The 17,557-nt window shown below is 36.1% G+C and overlaps 2 protein-coding genes across 5 annotated transcripts in view; one reads left to right on the top strand and one right to left on the bottom strand.

The window, feature by feature from the left end:
- Nucleotides 1-581: 581 nt before the first annotated feature.
- Nucleotides 582-10,588, top strand: NIPSNAP3A (nipsnap homolog 3A). Its single transcript, XM_074330785.2, has 6 exons — nucleotides 582-776; nucleotides 3,014-3,224; nucleotides 4,971-5,129; nucleotides 6,641-6,790; nucleotides 9,559-9,645; nucleotides 9,740-10,588. The coding sequence occupies exons 1-6, from the start codon at nucleotides 717-719 to the stop codon at nucleotides 9,814-9,816; spliced, it is 744 nt and encodes a 247-aa protein (XP_074186886.2). The 5' UTR covers nucleotides 582-716; the 3' UTR covers nucleotides 9,817-10,588.
- A 3,239-nt stretch (nucleotides 10,589-13,827) lies between these two features.
- Nucleotides 13,828-17,557, bottom strand: part of ABCA1 (ATP binding cassette subfamily A member 1) — a 122,259-nt gene continuing 118,529 nt past the window's right edge. For all 4 annotated transcript variants that reach the window (XM_074330781.2, XM_019734159.3, XM_019734160.3 and 1 more), the window contains exon 50: nucleotides 13,828-17,255. In XM_074330781.2, the coding sequence (XP_074186882.1) occupies nucleotides 17,115-17,255 (141 nt within the window). In that variant the 3' untranslated portion in view covers nucleotides 13,828-17,114. The remainder of the gene's footprint in view (nucleotides 17,256-17,557) is intronic.

The raw sequence follows: 17,557 nt of genomic DNA, 5'->3' as shown, positions 1-17,557 counted from the left end.
TTAAGGCTTAAAAACCTATTTTATTTCAAACTATGTATGTTTAAATTTAACTTTTATATCTAGTTTGGCGCCTCCATTCCTCTGAGCTCCTGAGAAACACAATCTAAATCATTATTAGAAGCCACCCAAGGTAATGGTGGGAGTGGCGATAGGGAGAGAGTGCATTTAATCGAGAAAATGAAGTCCCCGTGGTCTTCAGCTGTATGTACATATCGAATAAAACTTAACCTGGCAATAACCCACGATTTTAAATGCAAAGCATTACACATGCACGCATCCATACTCCCTTCTCAGTGGACAAACCCACTCGCACGCTACACACCACCTTTTACGAATTGCACATGGGAGTTGAGGTAATGGGCTCAGAAAGTTGGTACAGGAATGACCTCAGCATTCAGCTAACTCCAACGTCACTTCTGACTTTTGGGGTTAGAATGTTGGAGGAAACAAAGGGGAACGCAGGTGTCCAAGCTAACACCAAAAGCGCCGGGGTGTGGGACCGCAGCGGACACGGAGAGGATTGGGCGGCCCGGCCACGCCCCCGGGGCACCGGAGGCGGAGCTATATCCGCCGAGCCCCGCCCCGAGCCTGCAGACGCAGTTGTCCAGTCACTTCTCCCTCCCAGTAGCTTTTCCTTCCCAGTCGCGAAGTCAAAAGAAGAGGAATCTACTAAAAAATACCGGCTGGCTGCCCTTCTCAGCACTCCACGCCTCATCATGCTTGTTGCCCGAAGCAGCCTAACTAAGGCTCTGGCCGCACGGACGCTTGTGCCTCAGGTACCCGCTGTGGGGACGCGCCCGGCCATTTCCTGAGCCAGGGAGGGTCGTTTGCTGGAAGCGCGCGGGCCCGCGCATGCGCCCACCGCGATCTCGCGCCCAGCGGGCTCGCGCGCCCCCACTTGATTCCCCGCGCTTACGCCCACCCGGCTCGTGCGCCCAGACCTGCCGCTCGCTGTGTCCGTCCGTGGGTGCCCAAGCCAGGCAGGGTCAGGAACCTCGTAGCAAATATGATGGTAACAAACTCATTTAGCCTTAGATGGAAAATGTACAGGACGAATTTTTGTAATTCAGCCTTAACTGTTGGGAATTTGCTTAATCTGTAAATCTAACCACCAGAGATATTTTTCCTTTCGATGTTTAGACTTTCCTCCTTTCTCTGTGGACAGGATAGTAAGAGGTTTAACCTAGAGACGGGTAAAGACTGAAGAAAAGCCTTTAATGGCCCTTTCACCCAAGATTAGCAGTACAGTCTTTATCATTCTGATTCTCTCTCTAATGGGGCAGGGCCAAGGATTATTCCTCACAACTTCATTCTGAACTTTGACTTTATAAATGTCGACCTAAAGTTCTCATAAATGAAAGTTATTGGTGCCAAAAATGAGCCCGAACTTGAGCAGCAGGAAGCCTGAATCACTCATGATTCCTTCAGCATAAGTTTGCTTTCTGGCATGAAACAAAAAATCACCTCCCCCCAAGCAAACACACATCTCACTGCTGTTTAATCTTTCACTGGGCTTCCCCTGTTACTGTTTCTCCTGTGAAAGATAAAAATATGTGCCTTTGACCACATACTTGTTTCCAAATACAGATTCCCTGGAACTCAACTTGCAAAAAGCAGTTGTTAACAAATACCCTCATTGTCCCATTTTCTGATATGTTTTATTTATGGTACTTTTTAAACTATACTGCTAAGCAGTTGTTTATTTGCATAACATTCTCCTATTAGAATTTAGTTAAAATGACACAAAAAGCATGTCAAGCAAAAGTAGTAGTAGCTGCAATTGTTTTCGGTGGGAATACCTGCTCTTCAGGGAAGCTTAGACACTTGGGCAATAGGAACATAACTTTAGTAGTCATGAGTAGAATGGACTCAAGTAGATAATTAGAATTATGATATTTTACACAATTAAATAAAATACATAGACTGTATAAAAATATGTCAGAGGAAGTAGTCTCCTAGTTTCATTTGACATACCATATAGTCAGTATAAGCCCCAAATTTGTTCATACTGTGTTTGTACCAAACTTTTAATAGGTAATTCTGATTAATTAGCTTCAGAAAATTGGCAGGTAATAACCAAACCTACAATAAGAAGGATTTGTAAACCCAAATACCATATGAGTGTGTATGTGTACACACACACACATATAAATACACGGAGGATAATTTCTAGCAGGACATTCCTACCTAAAATTTTAACTTCACTCAGACTTGGAACAAATTAGAACAAAAATTTATATAGTGAATAACTGACTAATACAAAAAGAACTAATGGTTCTTAAGGATATTTCCATCAATCTGTTAAAATTGGATAAATTAAACACCTTTCTTCACATTGCATCTGTAATTAAACCTAATAATGATTCAGACGATTCTGGCCTGTTGATTTTTCTCTGATAGCATTCATACAGTCTACTACCATGTTATAATGCAGTTGGATAGATGATAGCTTCCTTTCACATTAGTTACATTCAGTCCTTTTTTCTTTTTTTTTAACAGTGATCCACTTCCTTGGATTTAGGAAGTACTTCAACCTGAACAGTGATGTCCATTTTTACAAAAACTCAAGAGTTTTCCGCTAGTAAACACATTTTTATCATGCCTGCATATTTTATAAAGTTCACTTAAATGCATAACTGTAACACATGTAGTATTGACTAAAAACAGAATATTGACTAAATAAGGTAAAACATTTGTAAATATATTAGAATCCTAATTGTAGTTCTTGGGTAAGGGACTAATTAAGACCCCAGTGCCTTCGATTAACTTTTCATGAAGAGGTGGCTCTGGTGGACCCCAGCTAGGAGACAGTAGCTATATATTCAGCATACTTAAGAGTAGTTATCTTTATTGACATCACTTTAAACAAATGTCTATGGGCAGAGGACATCAGAGGTACAAACATGGATTATAAGTCTAATGAGTGTCCCTTGTTTCCAAATTCAGATTTGGTTGTAACATAATATTATAAACTCTACCTTCCCAAAATTTAAATTTCTTTATCTTTCTTCAGGTGTGCTCATCTTTTGCTACAGGCCCCAGACAATACGATGGAACGTTCTATGACTTCCGTACTTACTCCCTTAAGCCTTCAAAGATGAATGAGTTTCTGGAAAATTTTAAGAAAAACATACATCTTCGGACAGCTCACTCTGAAATGGTTGGATGCTGGAGTGTAGAATTTGGAGGCAGAATGAATAAAGTGTTTCATATTTGGAAGTATGGTATGAATCATCAACTTAAATATTCAGTACAGATTTTCATTCTGTTAAATGTTACAGGTGACTTGGTTCTTGGATCTGTTACTATAAATACACACAGGTATTAAACTTAAAAAGCAGAACAACAACAAAAACAAAAAAAACAAGAAGGAAAATCCATTGGTTATTCTTCCCAATGGTATACTTCTAACAATTACTTGCTCAAATCCTTATCATGAATGGCATCTCTTATTTCAAATAATAAAATTGTGAACTAGATTTTAATTCTCAGAAAATTTAGAGAATGGTTCATTATAAAGATAATTTATGAAAAATTTAAAGCATTGATCATAAGAGCCCCAGCGGGTTAAGATCATAAAAGGAGGAGAGAATTATTTTTACTTACTGTTGAAGCTACAGCTGGATATCAGGATTTTTGTGGAAACAATACATGTAGGGGCCTGAGGGCAGTATAGGTTGATGAGGATGATGGTTAACTTCTAGGCATCACCCAATTCTGAGATTTAATAATTTGTTATGTTTAGGGAACCACATTTGTTTCATCTGTGCACCCCAGGGTTTTAGAGCATTCACTATCATTATGCTGCTCTCCGGAAAGGCAAAGGAATCAGAGTTGTCCCTATACTGAAGCTGAACTACCCCTATTTTAGTAGAGGAAGGAGAATAGGTAACAGGAATCCCCAGAGTAGTGTCAAATCTTTGTGAAGTCTACATCAGGATTTGATGATATCCAGAGAACTTTTAATAATTTCATTTAGTGTTTGGTCATATAAAGTACTTTATTTAATATGAAAAGTACTCATTCTATACTTAACATGGCCATAGTTTAGGGGTTTTCCTTGTTGGAATAAAACAAACCTAATTTAAACACAATTTATGCTTTAATGTGCAACAGGTAGAATCATGTCCCATTAAAAAATTACTAGTAAGGTCCTAGTATAACTTATTTAAGCAATAAAATAGGTGTTATTCTTTATCTACAGCATAAACTATAGAAAATTCTTTTACTGTCAGTTCTTATGAGACCCTACTAGTAATATAGTACTAAGCCCATTTGTTAGTAAATGTATATACCTGTTTGTGTAACAAACAGAAGAAAAATAGTACTGGGTAAAAAGAATGAGTGATAATAAGTAAGAGAATCAGCACTATTTCTTTGGAAGCTGTTTGTTCAAAGAAGAGGATGCTGTAAACATGCATCTTAATTTATGTTGAATTTATTAATAATTCAAGGTGAACTTGGACCTGACCACCATCACCACCAAAGAAAAATAATCATTTTCAAAACTGGCACTATAATTTAAATTTCTCAAATTAGTAGGAATAGTTAACATATATTGAGTACTAACTAGGTGCCAAACACTTCTAAATTCCTTTCATGTACTAATTCGTTTAATCTTTACAACAACCCTGGAGGTATAGATACTATATCATTGTCTTCATTTCACAGAGTAAGAAACAGACACAGATTCAGTAACTTACCTAAGTCATACAACTACCTACTAAGTAGTACAGCCTATAAAGCTCACCATATGACATCATTAGTTATATACATCTCTACTCCCCTTTTAGACCATGAGGAATGTAGGGAAAGATGTCACTTTTTTTTTCCCCCCGTATCTCCAGTGATATAACACAGTGTTCTTAGGTGGCCTCAGTGAACATCTGAATTGAATGAAATCCCATAAAAGGTCTAGGTGATTTTAAATAAAAAACTTTTATTTTTCTTACTCCTTTTTTTCCCCACAGATAATTTTACTCATCGAACTGAAGTTCGGAAAGCCTTGGCCAAAGATAAGGAATGGCAAGAACAATTTCTCATTCCAAATTTGGCTCTTATTGATAAGCAAGAGAGTGAGATTACTTATCTGGTGCCATGGTGCAAATTAGAAAAGCCTGCAAAAGAAGGTAAGTCCTTCCCTCTTAGTCACTTTGAATTTTGATGAAGAAAATACTAAGCATTTGAAGCTACAAAAACTAAGGTTCCAAAGAAAAAGAAGAAAATTATCCTTTGTTTCAGGTAGGAATGTGTTGTGATTATAGAGATGAAAATGAATTTGAGCTTCTGCTTATTAAAACAATGAACATTAAATAATGTTTTTTCAACTTGGAAAAGCTCTTAAAGTTAGGTGTGAATACAAAAAGTTGACCTGGGAGTAAAAGTTGAAAAGTTGGGGATTTGGAGTAGAGAAAACATTTATAGGTAGGTGAAGGATAGTGTATGAAATTTTGTCATAGTATTTTTTTCACAAATTACAACTAATCTTAATATATTAAGTATATCTTTGCTTATAAGACTGACTGACTGAAGGGAATGAATTAACTTGAACTGTTAAGCTCTATTACTATAGTTTAACTTTTTTGTATTCCTCTTATTTCTCAGTTTGAAGAGAATTACTAAAGATTTGTCTTCTCTTGCTGATTTCACTTTCTCGCTGACCTAAAGAAATATTTATCTCAACCTAGTTTTAAACAAAAGTCAGATTTTTAAAAAGCATAAACTAATTTCAATTTTTATTTATTTATTTGTATTTGAAATTTATTTTCCCCATAATCTAAATTCTGTAATGTATCTTATATTACAAGAGATTTGAAAAGTCTTATTTGGATCATTGTTCACCTAGACCTCCCCTCAGCTTTCAGCTTTATCGAAATGAACTAAGTGGCTTCTAGAACAGTGTCAAATCTTGGTTCTTTTCCTCTGTTCTTCGTAATTCTCTAGTAACTTTATACTTTTTTCATTTTACTTCTCAAATCTTCTCGTCCCCTAGTTTCTTTCTTTCTATCGGCACCATACTTTTTACCAGAAGGTAAAATGCTTTTCAACTGTTGACCTGGATATTTAGGAATAATAAAACCATCTCCTTCAGTTTTTTAGGGTTTTTTTTGTTTGTTTGTTTGTTTGTTTGTTTTTTCCCCTCAAAATTTCAGATATTACATTGTTTACTTGCTGTTACTGTTAGAAATGGAATCCTATAGGGAGAAATTATACAAAAAAAAAAAAATATTTCCTCTCAGAACTGGAAAGAAGGAAAAATAGATCAGAAAATACATTTCTTACTCATTTCTTATCTAAAAGTGTAGACTCGGGAAGCTCAAAAATCCTAATCCTATTATGAATTCTCAATATTTGTTTTATTGACAAATTTTATAGATCAAAAATATTTCAGATAATAGCTAGATACAGCTTCCTTTTTGTTTTGTATGATAAGCTTAAAAACTGACCCTTAAACATGGACAAGGACTTTATAAACATAAAAGCACGGAAAAATAATACAAAGAATTCATAAATATGTCCATATAAATGTGTACGTGTATGATGCTCCATATTTGTGTATGTACATTAGCCTTCCACTGGAACCATAGTAACCTGATTAGAAATTTATTTTGTAAAATAATTATTTTTCTCCCTACTCTAGGAGTCTATGAGCTGGTTACTTTTCAGATGAAACCAGGTGGACCAGCTCTGTGGGGTGACGCATTTAAAAGGGCAATCAATGCCCATGTCAATCTAGGCTACTCGAAACTAGTTGGCGTTTTCCACACAGAATTTGGAGCCCTCAACAGAGGTACGGTTGTCCATTCCGTCTATGAAATTACAAAAGATATTGGTGAACTACTAAGTTCCTGGGGTTAGTTTGTCTCTCTTTTTCATTATGGCACGTATTTTCATTTTTATTGCCAAATTTTAGGGTTTTGGTCTTTTTTTTGTAATTTTAAGGGTTGTAAACACCTGTTTTCTTCTTATTTATTTAGAATGTTAACACCTTTTGAAGCCTTTTTCAAATGCTGAACGGCTGTTTTCCATAATACATCAAAATGATAAAATCTGCAGAGCCTCTAGAAAATATCTGTTCTTTTTATCTTTTTTTCCCTCTTAATTATACTTTTTATTGGTTTTTTAAAAAATAACGTTACTTTGGGTTAAAAGTTTGTCTCTGAATGAAAAAGTATTGCATATGTTTACAAATACTGAAAACATGGACATGCCCAAAGGGGGAAATAGACATTTCCCACTACCTAATGATAATAGTCAACATTTTGGTCTTTGTATTCCTATGTCATTCATGTATATATTCATGTACATATATATGAATGACATAGGAACAAGATCAAAACATTATTTTATTTATACACATATGCCAGAAATATGCATATGCGTGGTTAATAATGACTTTTTAATACTCTAGTGCAAGTATATACATCAAAATAGACAGATAAGTATACATACTTTATTTAATAAACATCTATTGGGGCATTTAACTCTTAAAAGCTATTTCAGTCAGAATTTCAGAGAGTTTTTTTGTGGCAGACTCTAAAAAGAAGTGTATAAAATTTCTCTGGAAGGGTAAGTGACTAAGAATAGCTAATAAAATATTTGAAAGACTGATTATATCCATTTGCCTCCTTAACTTCCCTCCTTGAACGTCCCGGAGACATCTCAAACGTAACATATTCAAAGCTGAGTTTCTGATCTTTACCTAGAAATTTAACTTCTACTAATGGATCCTAACAAAATATTCAGTGTATAGAAAAATATATTTACAAGCTGGAAAATACATGAAGGGAAAAATTATGAAAATTATTATGTATCTATCTCACACCATATGCTAAAATAAAATTCAAATGGTTATAGATTTTAATGCAGAACAAAGAAGGAATACAATTACTAAAATAAAATATAGATGAATTTATTTAATAACCTGGATGAGAACTATATTTGTAAGCCAAAAGGCAAATGAAGAAACGATGAAGAAAACAAATTCACTGACAATTTTATTATAAAAAGGCTCCATCTTTCTGCATGCCCCAAAACACCATAAATGAAATTCAAAAGCAAAATGAAAAATAAAAACTTATGCAACGGTAAACATACAGATGATTGCTAAATATATATTAAAGAAGACAGATTAAATTAATAGTGAGATGCCTTTTTTCAGCTAGTGAAGACATTATATAGCTATAGTATGAGATAGGATGGGAAACAGTAAGTCCTCATACTGTGTGGTGTTCACTTTGGCTTACTATTCCCCAAAATAAGTTTGGCAATATAAATAAACACCCTTAATTTTTAGATTGTTTTTGCCAGTATTCTAGGAAATATGCATAGGTGTGTCGGTGTGTTCAATTATATAGGAAGGAAATTTCAAAGCATGTAAAATATATAGTGGTCATTTGAGTGCTGAGATTCGTTTATTAAGTTTCTATTTTAATTTTCTATAATGGACATGTAAAACTTTTATAAGATAAAACTGAAAGTGTGTGCACACTTTTTAATCTTAAATTCATTCTCAGCATTGGAGGAGAATATGCTCAGTATAAATCAGTACTTCATTTCTAAAGGACAGTGTATAATATGTATACTGTACATACATAAGCATATATAAGATATACTCCTTGATCCTCTTAGTTTGAATTTTAGGTGTTTATTTTGAGGAAATAATCAGATCCAGACTGTTTAGGTTTGAATCACAACTATGCCACTTACAACTTTGTGATGTTGAGTGAGTTACTCTAACCTTCCTGTGCTTACAATGCTCATCGATAAAATGATAATAATAACCTATCAACTAAGATTATTACGTATGAAGACTGAGATAAATGCTTTGACGCAAAGGAAATGCTTTGACGTAGGCCTGGCACGTAGTAAGCAAAATGCTTTGACGTAGGCCTGGCACGTAGTAAGCTTCCAAAAAATGTTAGTAGTAGTTGTTGTCAATATTATTATTATGGATACACGTGTCGGGCTGCTCTAGGGAAGTTTATGTCAGCATTGTTTACAATAAGCAAACCATTTGGTATGACACAAGGTATGCACATAACACACATTCATGTACATCATATACAACATGTATCAGTAAGACCCTAATTATATTTTACTTGTATTATTTTTAAGGAAAATACACTAAATATTAATAGAGGCTTTCTCTGGGAAGCTAAGATTATGCTACTTTTTATTTTTTTCTGTGTATCATCCAAACTTTTAGTAGTAAGCGCAATTTTTTTTATAATCTTCCTTTTTTTCTAAATAAGTAAAATGTAGTAGAAAGTAACTAAACCTGGGTCTAGTTTTGATAGTGTCTTTAGCTGCATTACTTTACTTCCCCTCTCCAGTTTCCTGTTTCTTCATCTATAAAGCCAGTTGGATTATTTATAAACACCTCTTCCAATCTCTGACCCCTCTGAAATCTTACCACAAACATACTTTGTTTTACCTTTTCATACTCATTATTTCAATTTAAAGAATAAGCCTTAATGTTTCTGGTTAATTTTTCTGTATTTCTTACTTGTAGTAACACCGTGGTCTTTCAAGTCTATTTTTGGTTTATTTCTGCAGTTCATGTTCTTTGGTGGAATGAGAGTGCAGACAGTCGTGCAGCTGGGAGACATCAGTCCCATGAGGACCCCAGAGTCGTGGCAGCTGGTAAGCTACTTCACGAGGCATGGATCACTCCTAGGACATATTTGATATAGTCAATAACTTTAGATGCCTTCTTATACAATCTTTTTTTTTCCAGTGCGGGAAAGTGTCAATTACCTAGTGTCTCAGCAGAATATGTTCCTGATTCCTACGTCATTTTCACCACTGAAATAGTTTTCCACTGAAACAGGGAGCATTTCATGAATGGCCATAAGATGTATCTGCTAATGTTGTTTAAATTCTCCCAAGAGGTTCTCACTTTTATTTGAAGAAGGTGGTAAGTTAATTCGCGATGTGTCTGCATTTTCAAAGCCACTTGTGCTCTCTTTACCACCTCAGGAAATAGCTCTGTTCATTTTCCCCATGGCATTTCTGTAGCTATGACACATTAAAGATAGCTGCCGCTATTTCATGATGTTGTTTTCATTTCTTGCAGAAGATCTCTTATTCTCTATTTTGACAACCCTTCGCTTTATAGCTTTTTCTTATGTTTCAATAATGTTTCGACACTTCTGTGCCTGACAATATTTTACAATTATTTCCACGCAATGTCTGTATTTCCAGTATGTCTGCTTTTTGAGATTTAAAAGAAATTTTGCAGTAAAATTTATTTTGTGATATCAATTGGATTCATAAGAATATTAGATCAAATATATTTTTCTACCTTGGGAAAGTACAGTATCACCTATGTCATCTGTATTAATTACGGTTTTCACATTATTAGTCACTATAATTTGGAAAATAATGTAATTAGGTCTCAGTGTTAAAAAAACTTCAGAAGACCTGTTTTATATGCTGAAATGTGTTCATTTGTAGTTGATTTTATTAACTTTGTTCATTTTGGATCACTGTTTAACAAAGATACTTGGACATCTATTTGTTTTAAAGAGATTTTATGGTTATAGAAACGCTTGCCCTAATAAAAGCCTATATATCCATTCTGAAATTTTTTTTTTTTTTGCATTTTATATTTATATTATCTTCTCTGGAATCTTTACTGTGTTGCCACAAGGTAGTGATGCATTAATAATTTAGCAACTTTGTTGTAAATGTTAAGTTACATTAAGAAAACAGCATGATAGTAATCCCAAAAAGAGAGTTTCTTTAGTACCACCACAGACATGCCAAGGTTTTCCTTTAAACATCTTTAAATTCCATTTTAGTTGAGTGTCTCTACCTTCTAAAACTAGGTTTGGTACTTCCAATCTCTCTTGACAGTCTGTATTTGCAGCTATAGTATTTTCCATTCTAAAACAAATTGTAAATGTAAAAGAGTAAATAATGAATTAACTAAGGGGAATTTGGACAACAACGTACTGTATGTAAGGCTCCTGATAGAAGAAATGTTTAAAGGATTAAAAAACAAAATGAAAAAATCAGAGAGGAAAGGTAAGATGGTGTTCAGGTGTAGCCTATACTATTAACAGACAAGAATCCAAATAAAAGTTTTATAATCCAGCTATTGTCATGTTTTCTACTTCCCCTGGAAGCACAACTATCTGTAGTTGTGTATATTCACCATTTTCCCTTCCTTACCTCTTAAACTTCCTTGAGCCCAATCCCCACAGGCCTACATCCTCGTCAATCTGCTCAAGTGACTCGTCTGAGCGTCACTAAGGACCTTTATCTTACCAAATTCAATGGTCCCTCGCCACCTTTACCCTCCTCATCTACTCAACAGTATTGGCTACAGTTGACCACCTCCGCCTTCGTGAAACACTCGATTCTGAGTGGCAGGGGTGTCAATCTATGGCAGGGGTGTCCAAACTTTTTTCAATGTTTTTCACCAAGGGCCATATGCGGTAAAATACACAAACAGCCGGGCCACTTACTTGAGGTGAAGTACATATTGCCTCACTTGGTTTATTTAACTAAATATATTTTTGGAATTTGCTGCGGGCCAATAAAAAATGGATTATGGGCCGCAGTTTTTACACCCCTGATCTATGGCATCATACTCAGGTTTTCCTGCTCCTCACTGGCTAGTGCCTCTTTTTGCTTTGCTGGCTTCTCTTCTGAATGTGGTAGGGTCTCAGGGCTCAAGGGTATTCTTCGCTCTCTAGTTAAGCTAATTCAGTCCCAAGGCTTAAGTGCCATATGTGTGCTAGTGATTCACACATTTTTATCTTCTTTCCCATCCTTGCCTCAGAGCTCCAGTCTGAAACACAATGGCCTGTTTAACACAACCACCTACCTAGTTTGGGTCAACAACTTGAAGTCACCTTGATAGCTCTTTCCCTCATCCCCGACATGCAGCGCACAGCAGGTCCTGTTGGTTCTACCCCTAAAATAGAGCCTGAATGTTATATTCTTCCCTCTGTCTGTCACTACCACCCTTGCCGAATCCACGATCATCTCTTACTTAGCCTCCCTGCCGTTCTTCCTTCCCACTCAGCCACCATTCTTTCTGAAACAGAGATTAGGCCAAACCAGTACCTTGTTTAAAACTTTCCAGTGGCTCCTAATATTTGCACTAATAATAAAATCCAGCTACTTTCAAATGGCCTGCAAGGCTCTCCAAGCTCTGGTTCCAGCATCTCTGCATCCATCCCCTCCCACTCCAGAGACAGTGGAATTCTCTCGCCCACTCCCCAACCTGCCTAGCTTTTTCCCACTTGGGGCTTTTGTACCAGGAACCCTTTCTTCCAGGAATGTTTTTCCTGCCAACCGTCATCGGCTCCTGCTCATTTTATCCAGATCTGAGCTTAGTCACTCCTCAGACGGGCTGTCTCTGACTCTTCCCGATTGTTAACCCATTACCATGTTTCATCTTCTTGGCATCTACTACTGCTGTTTACATTAATTACATTTGTCCACACAGCCATTGTGAATGTGAATATAATTTTTCCACTGAAATTTAAGTTCATTAGACCAGAAATTGTTCTTCTTCCACACTGCATCCCCAGAACCTCAAAAAGCATCTGGCACACGACAGAGTTCAATGAATATTTGTTAAATTATTGTATAATGATGCCGAACTGATCAGGACAATTTTAAGTGATACCCAACTTCACCTAAAAGACCCCTTTGCCAGTGACAAGCCATGTAATGGGACCAGTCCCGTATCCTCAGAGCCACAATTTACTCATGTCAAATGGTACACCTTAACCTTCTAGGAGAGGTACTAATTGAGGATTAAATGAAGTGCCTGACAACACAGTAAATACTTGGAAAAGGTATTTTTGTTGTTGTTGTTTTTAATCTAAATGTTTAAATAGGCTTTTCTCTAGACAGAAGAATGCTTTGGTCAAGACTCATGGGTAACATATTTTCATCTAAATTAACTCCTCATTTTTCAATAATTTTTTTCTCTCCCTCAGTGGTGAATTTTCACAAACAGTTTTCTACCCTTTTCATTGAAGTCACTGTAACGTGAACTTCAAGGGGGAAGGACTAAGGTGTGATGCTGAGGACAAGTGGTCAGCCAGGTGCACACAAAGCTAAGATGCATACCTTAGGCAAAGGACTGCTCGCTAGGCGTCATCACAGCCGTTCAGAAGAGGTCACCAATAGAGCCACAACTCCAGTGTGCTGCCTAATAGGGGCTGTTTGACTGATGCTCTTCAAGTACTGAAATAAACAGGCATCGTTTCTAAGACTGATTGTTAATTAGCTATGAAAAATACATCCACGTTTCCATCAGAGCACTACATAATCTCCGGCATAGATTGCACAGCACTTTCTACAGGATTAAGGGAAGGCACCTCTGATATTAGTCTCAGTATCATCTCTCTGCTCACACTTTTCTATCTTCCCTGCATGCTCACCCTTGCCACCATGTCCAGTACCTGGCCAATACACTTGCCAGACTGTGTACTTGTATTTTTGGTTGAATAAGCAAAAGAGCACTGAAGGCTGCCTTTGTAGCTTCCCAATACCAAATGAAGAAATGAGGTTTGTATTAAATAGGCTTAGAGACAGAGTATTTTCAGAGATCTCCCAGCTCATAATCATTAAGCAGAGTAAATTTATCTAAAAACCTTCCAAACTGAAAATCAGTTACTTTCTTAGCTGAATCAGGAAAGTGCAAAACACCCTTTTTAAAATTTCCAGGTGGTCCCCTTAGTTTTCTTTTGAGATTAACAGTACATTTACCCTTTTCAAAAATTTCTACTTTAGAGCCAAATAGCTTTAACAGTAGGTGGTGCTACGAATGCATGAAAATAAATTTGTCTAGACCAAAAGAACCGTCACAGCTTTATTTCATGACTCATTACAACATAGAAATATGCCTTTAATACTTCATATAAAGTTATAGACAATACAAAATTTTTTTCTCTTTTTGCCTTTTAATGAAAATGATTTAACTTAGAAATCTATTGTGAAACTTTTGTCTAGTTTTGCAGTTCTCAGATATTCCAGTGCAAAAATATATCCCATTACAGACAACATAAAGTGCTTGGGATGAAGGGCCAATGATAAAGAAAAAGCCAAAAACATAGTTTCATCCGAGGGTATAAGAAGGGAGAATAGAATACTTAATCCTTATGGAAATATAAACATTCTGTAAAAGGGATGCAACAACTTTAAACAGAATTAGAGCAGTATTACTATAGTACTATATTATTACTAGTAAATTGTAACAAGGGTACAAATTAATATCTCAATGTCAAAGTGGTTCAATATTATATGACACATGGCTCTTTGGGAAAAAAAAAATTCCTAATATATACAACCACGAGAAGAAAACAAACAAATCCCTTTAGTCAATGTTTACTATACAGTGAATGAATGATGTGCAACATTTAATAGTCACAATGCATTGCTTTCAGTACAGATATTGAAATACAGTAGTTTGAGGTTTGGTTGTTTTTTAAACAATGAACTGTGCTGGGTGTTTATGTATAGAGGGCTTTGTTATAGTTTTCCATCATGTTTTTTGTATTCACAGTTGTTAATAAGGTTTCCAAGGTGTCCAAAAGAAGCAAAAGCAGAACTCTTTGAACACTTGACAGTTTTTGAAACTCACATAGTTACATTTCCACAGGGAATATATAGAAATTTTACTTGAATATAGAGTTGGTAAAAAATTTCTACTATAATTAGGTTTACACAGGAAAACTTAAAAGATTACTATTTGGATTGTCTAAAAGGTAACAATATTAATGATATCGATGTGTAAGTGTAGATTGTTTCTAGCTTCAGAAAAGATCCTTTTAAATCTATATTGAAACATTGCATTTCCCTCCCCCTCCCCCCCAAATAACTCACAGAGACTTTTGATTTTTTTTAAATATGGCCTTGAAGTCAGAGTAATTAAAGGAGCATGGATTTAATATAATAGAGAATTTGAACATGATTCTAATGAAATGGGAAAACAAGTTTGATTTTTAAAAATATTAAACAAGGAGAAACTAAATTATTGTATGAGTTTTATAGCATTAAAGATACCATAAAATACAATGATCTCATATAGAGATCAATATAATGATCTCTAGTTATTGGAAGTATACCTTCATTACGTACCTATCATTCTGGAAAACAATACTGCATTAATTTCTAAAAGTCTTTTTCTTTCCCAATCAACAAGTTATGTGATAATGTTGTGTAGATTTAAAAAAAAAACAGATTAATTTGAAATAGATCTGAAATCTTATACCCTTAGAGTTATATTTAAATTTTAGAAAACGGTAATTGATAGTGAAAGATGACTTAAACTTCACCAGACATTCCCTCATATTTTTGTTAAGACAGATGACATTAAAAAATAGTATTTTACGAATGCTTAAAGTGTTTACTGACTAAAAATGTAAGACAGGGTTGGAAAAGTCTGAAATATACTTCATGCCAGGGCATTTGCTGTTCTTATTTTTTTCACGGGAGGTTAGTGATTGAAGAGATGAAAAGGATGAGATTGTTAGAATGAGGTGTCTGAGATCTTCAAAGCCAAGTATTTGAATATACCAAATGCCGTGATCACAAGTTGTCATGTTCAACGAGTTTTCAAACTAGCCGTCTTCTCTTTAAAAGTATTCAACTGTTTAGTCTTGTGACCCTTACCACATTTAAATTTTCTTGACTTTTGCATTGTTGCTATTTTGAAAAAGTGAGCTGCCCAATATGCTTTCATTGAGCTCCCACAACCACCACAACAAAACAACCTCTATTTGTAAACCAGTTAGCTGAATATCATGGCACAGGAAATCTGAGACTTAATTTCTCCTCACCCCCTCCATCCATACATACTCATTCAGCTATAACACAGACTCAAAAAATACTTGGTTAATGAACTGAGATTAAGAGTATTTTAAAGGATCTTAAAGAAGCTTAAATATAGTATCACGAGATCTTGACCATCACATTTGTTTTCTATTCACTAGGTACTAGTCAGATGATCCATCTGCAAACTCACATGAGAAAAGCAAGTGTGGCCACACTCCTCTATGCCGTGGACTTCTGCAATTAGGCCATTCTAAGGTTTCAGAAATCACTGACAGAACTTAGAATTCCAAATAAACATTTCAGCAAAATACAACTCCATCTTTTCATCTTCTAGATTAAGTTTGAAAGCCAGAAGTAATACTATACTTGTGTCAAACAAGATCTTGAGATGCAGTGTACCATGTTGGCAGACGGGATAAGTGGACACAGGTAACCCCAGGTTTGAACGCAACATCTCTTGCATCCCCTGCCCTGGCCTCAGTAGCTTACAGCTTCAACAACGTGGCTGCTCATTCTTCGCTTCTTACCGGGGTCCCAGAAAGATGACCCTGCTGACCCATGGCTCCAAGCGAGGGACAATGTAACAATGAAACCAAGTTTAACGAGTCTAGAGCCATCCACAGTTTGCATATTACCACCACCAGAGCAGCTCAACAACAGGGGAACCAAAGCAGGACTTTTCCTTCCACACGTGGCACCATTTTGTGACCTGATATTTGATGATGTCTGATAGACTCTGAGCACAGCAGCTTTCACAGGAGTGTGCATGACACACCATGGTGCTCCGAGCTTTCTGAGCAACTTGGCACTGATAATTCTGGCACACTCATTGCCATCAATGGATGTGTCACCGGGAAACCAGTCTCCTGGCATGGCACGGCTTCATGAGTGAGGATGTGCATGCATACCTTTTGATTTTGGTAAGTAATCACTGGCCATGGTTACTTGATGAATTACTGTTGCAACCCACAGTGAGAATACAAAGGAACCAAAAAAAAGTATGATTTCAAACCCATATGTCCACTGGGTTCCATACTTGAGTTTCACATAGGTATAAGGTTATAAACTAAATTCAAGTCTTTTGTTCACTGGAGAGCCATACAAGACATCGGCTACAAAGGCACTGCCCCTGTAATGGAATTCTGTTTTCATTGCATTGAATTGCATTGCATTGAATAGTATCAGTACAGTATCCAGTTTACTTCTTCCCGCAGAAACGTCCCGCTTTTTCCTCTGGAACTCTTCGCACAGTGCAAAGGAAAGGCAAGTTCCTCCTTTTTTTTTCTGTCACCCTGTGTGAACAGGATTCTTCACACATAACTTTCTTTCACTTTCTCATCCTGCAGAAAAGACGTGAGGACTGCAACATCCACTACGGTCTGGTTTTTGTGTAATGACAGGTCCTTTAAGTGGTCATCATCGCTTTGGTCCTTCGCGAAGTTTACAAATACCTGTCAAGAGAAAGACAGGCCTGTATCAATACCTGTCGACTTGTTCTGTCTTTATTCTAGTTGTGTTTTTCCCTAGGTGGACATGAGGTCAGGTGGGAAAATACAAGATTGCAAAACTAGATTAACTAGAAAACTGGGAGAGGGGGGAATACTTGAAAAAGCATGTCACCATTTAAAAATTGAAAAACCATACATATTGACCCCCAAATCACCAACTGTTCAATCATCTATTTACTTTGGCTGATACAGTAAGGGATTAAAGGGAAGTGGGAGGAAAACTAACGTTGACTGAATACCTACTA

The sequence above is a fragment of the Rhinolophus sinicus genome, chromosome 16, assembly GCF_057876585.1.
Source record: "Rhinolophus sinicus isolate RSI-liver-muscle chromosome 16, RSI-T2T, whole genome shotgun sequence".
Taxonomy (NCBI): Eukaryota; Metazoa; Chordata; class Mammalia; order Chiroptera; family Rhinolophidae; genus Rhinolophus; species Rhinolophus sinicus.
Note: the sequence above shows the minus strand (reverse complement) of the source record. Positions and strands in the feature narration are given on the sequence as shown.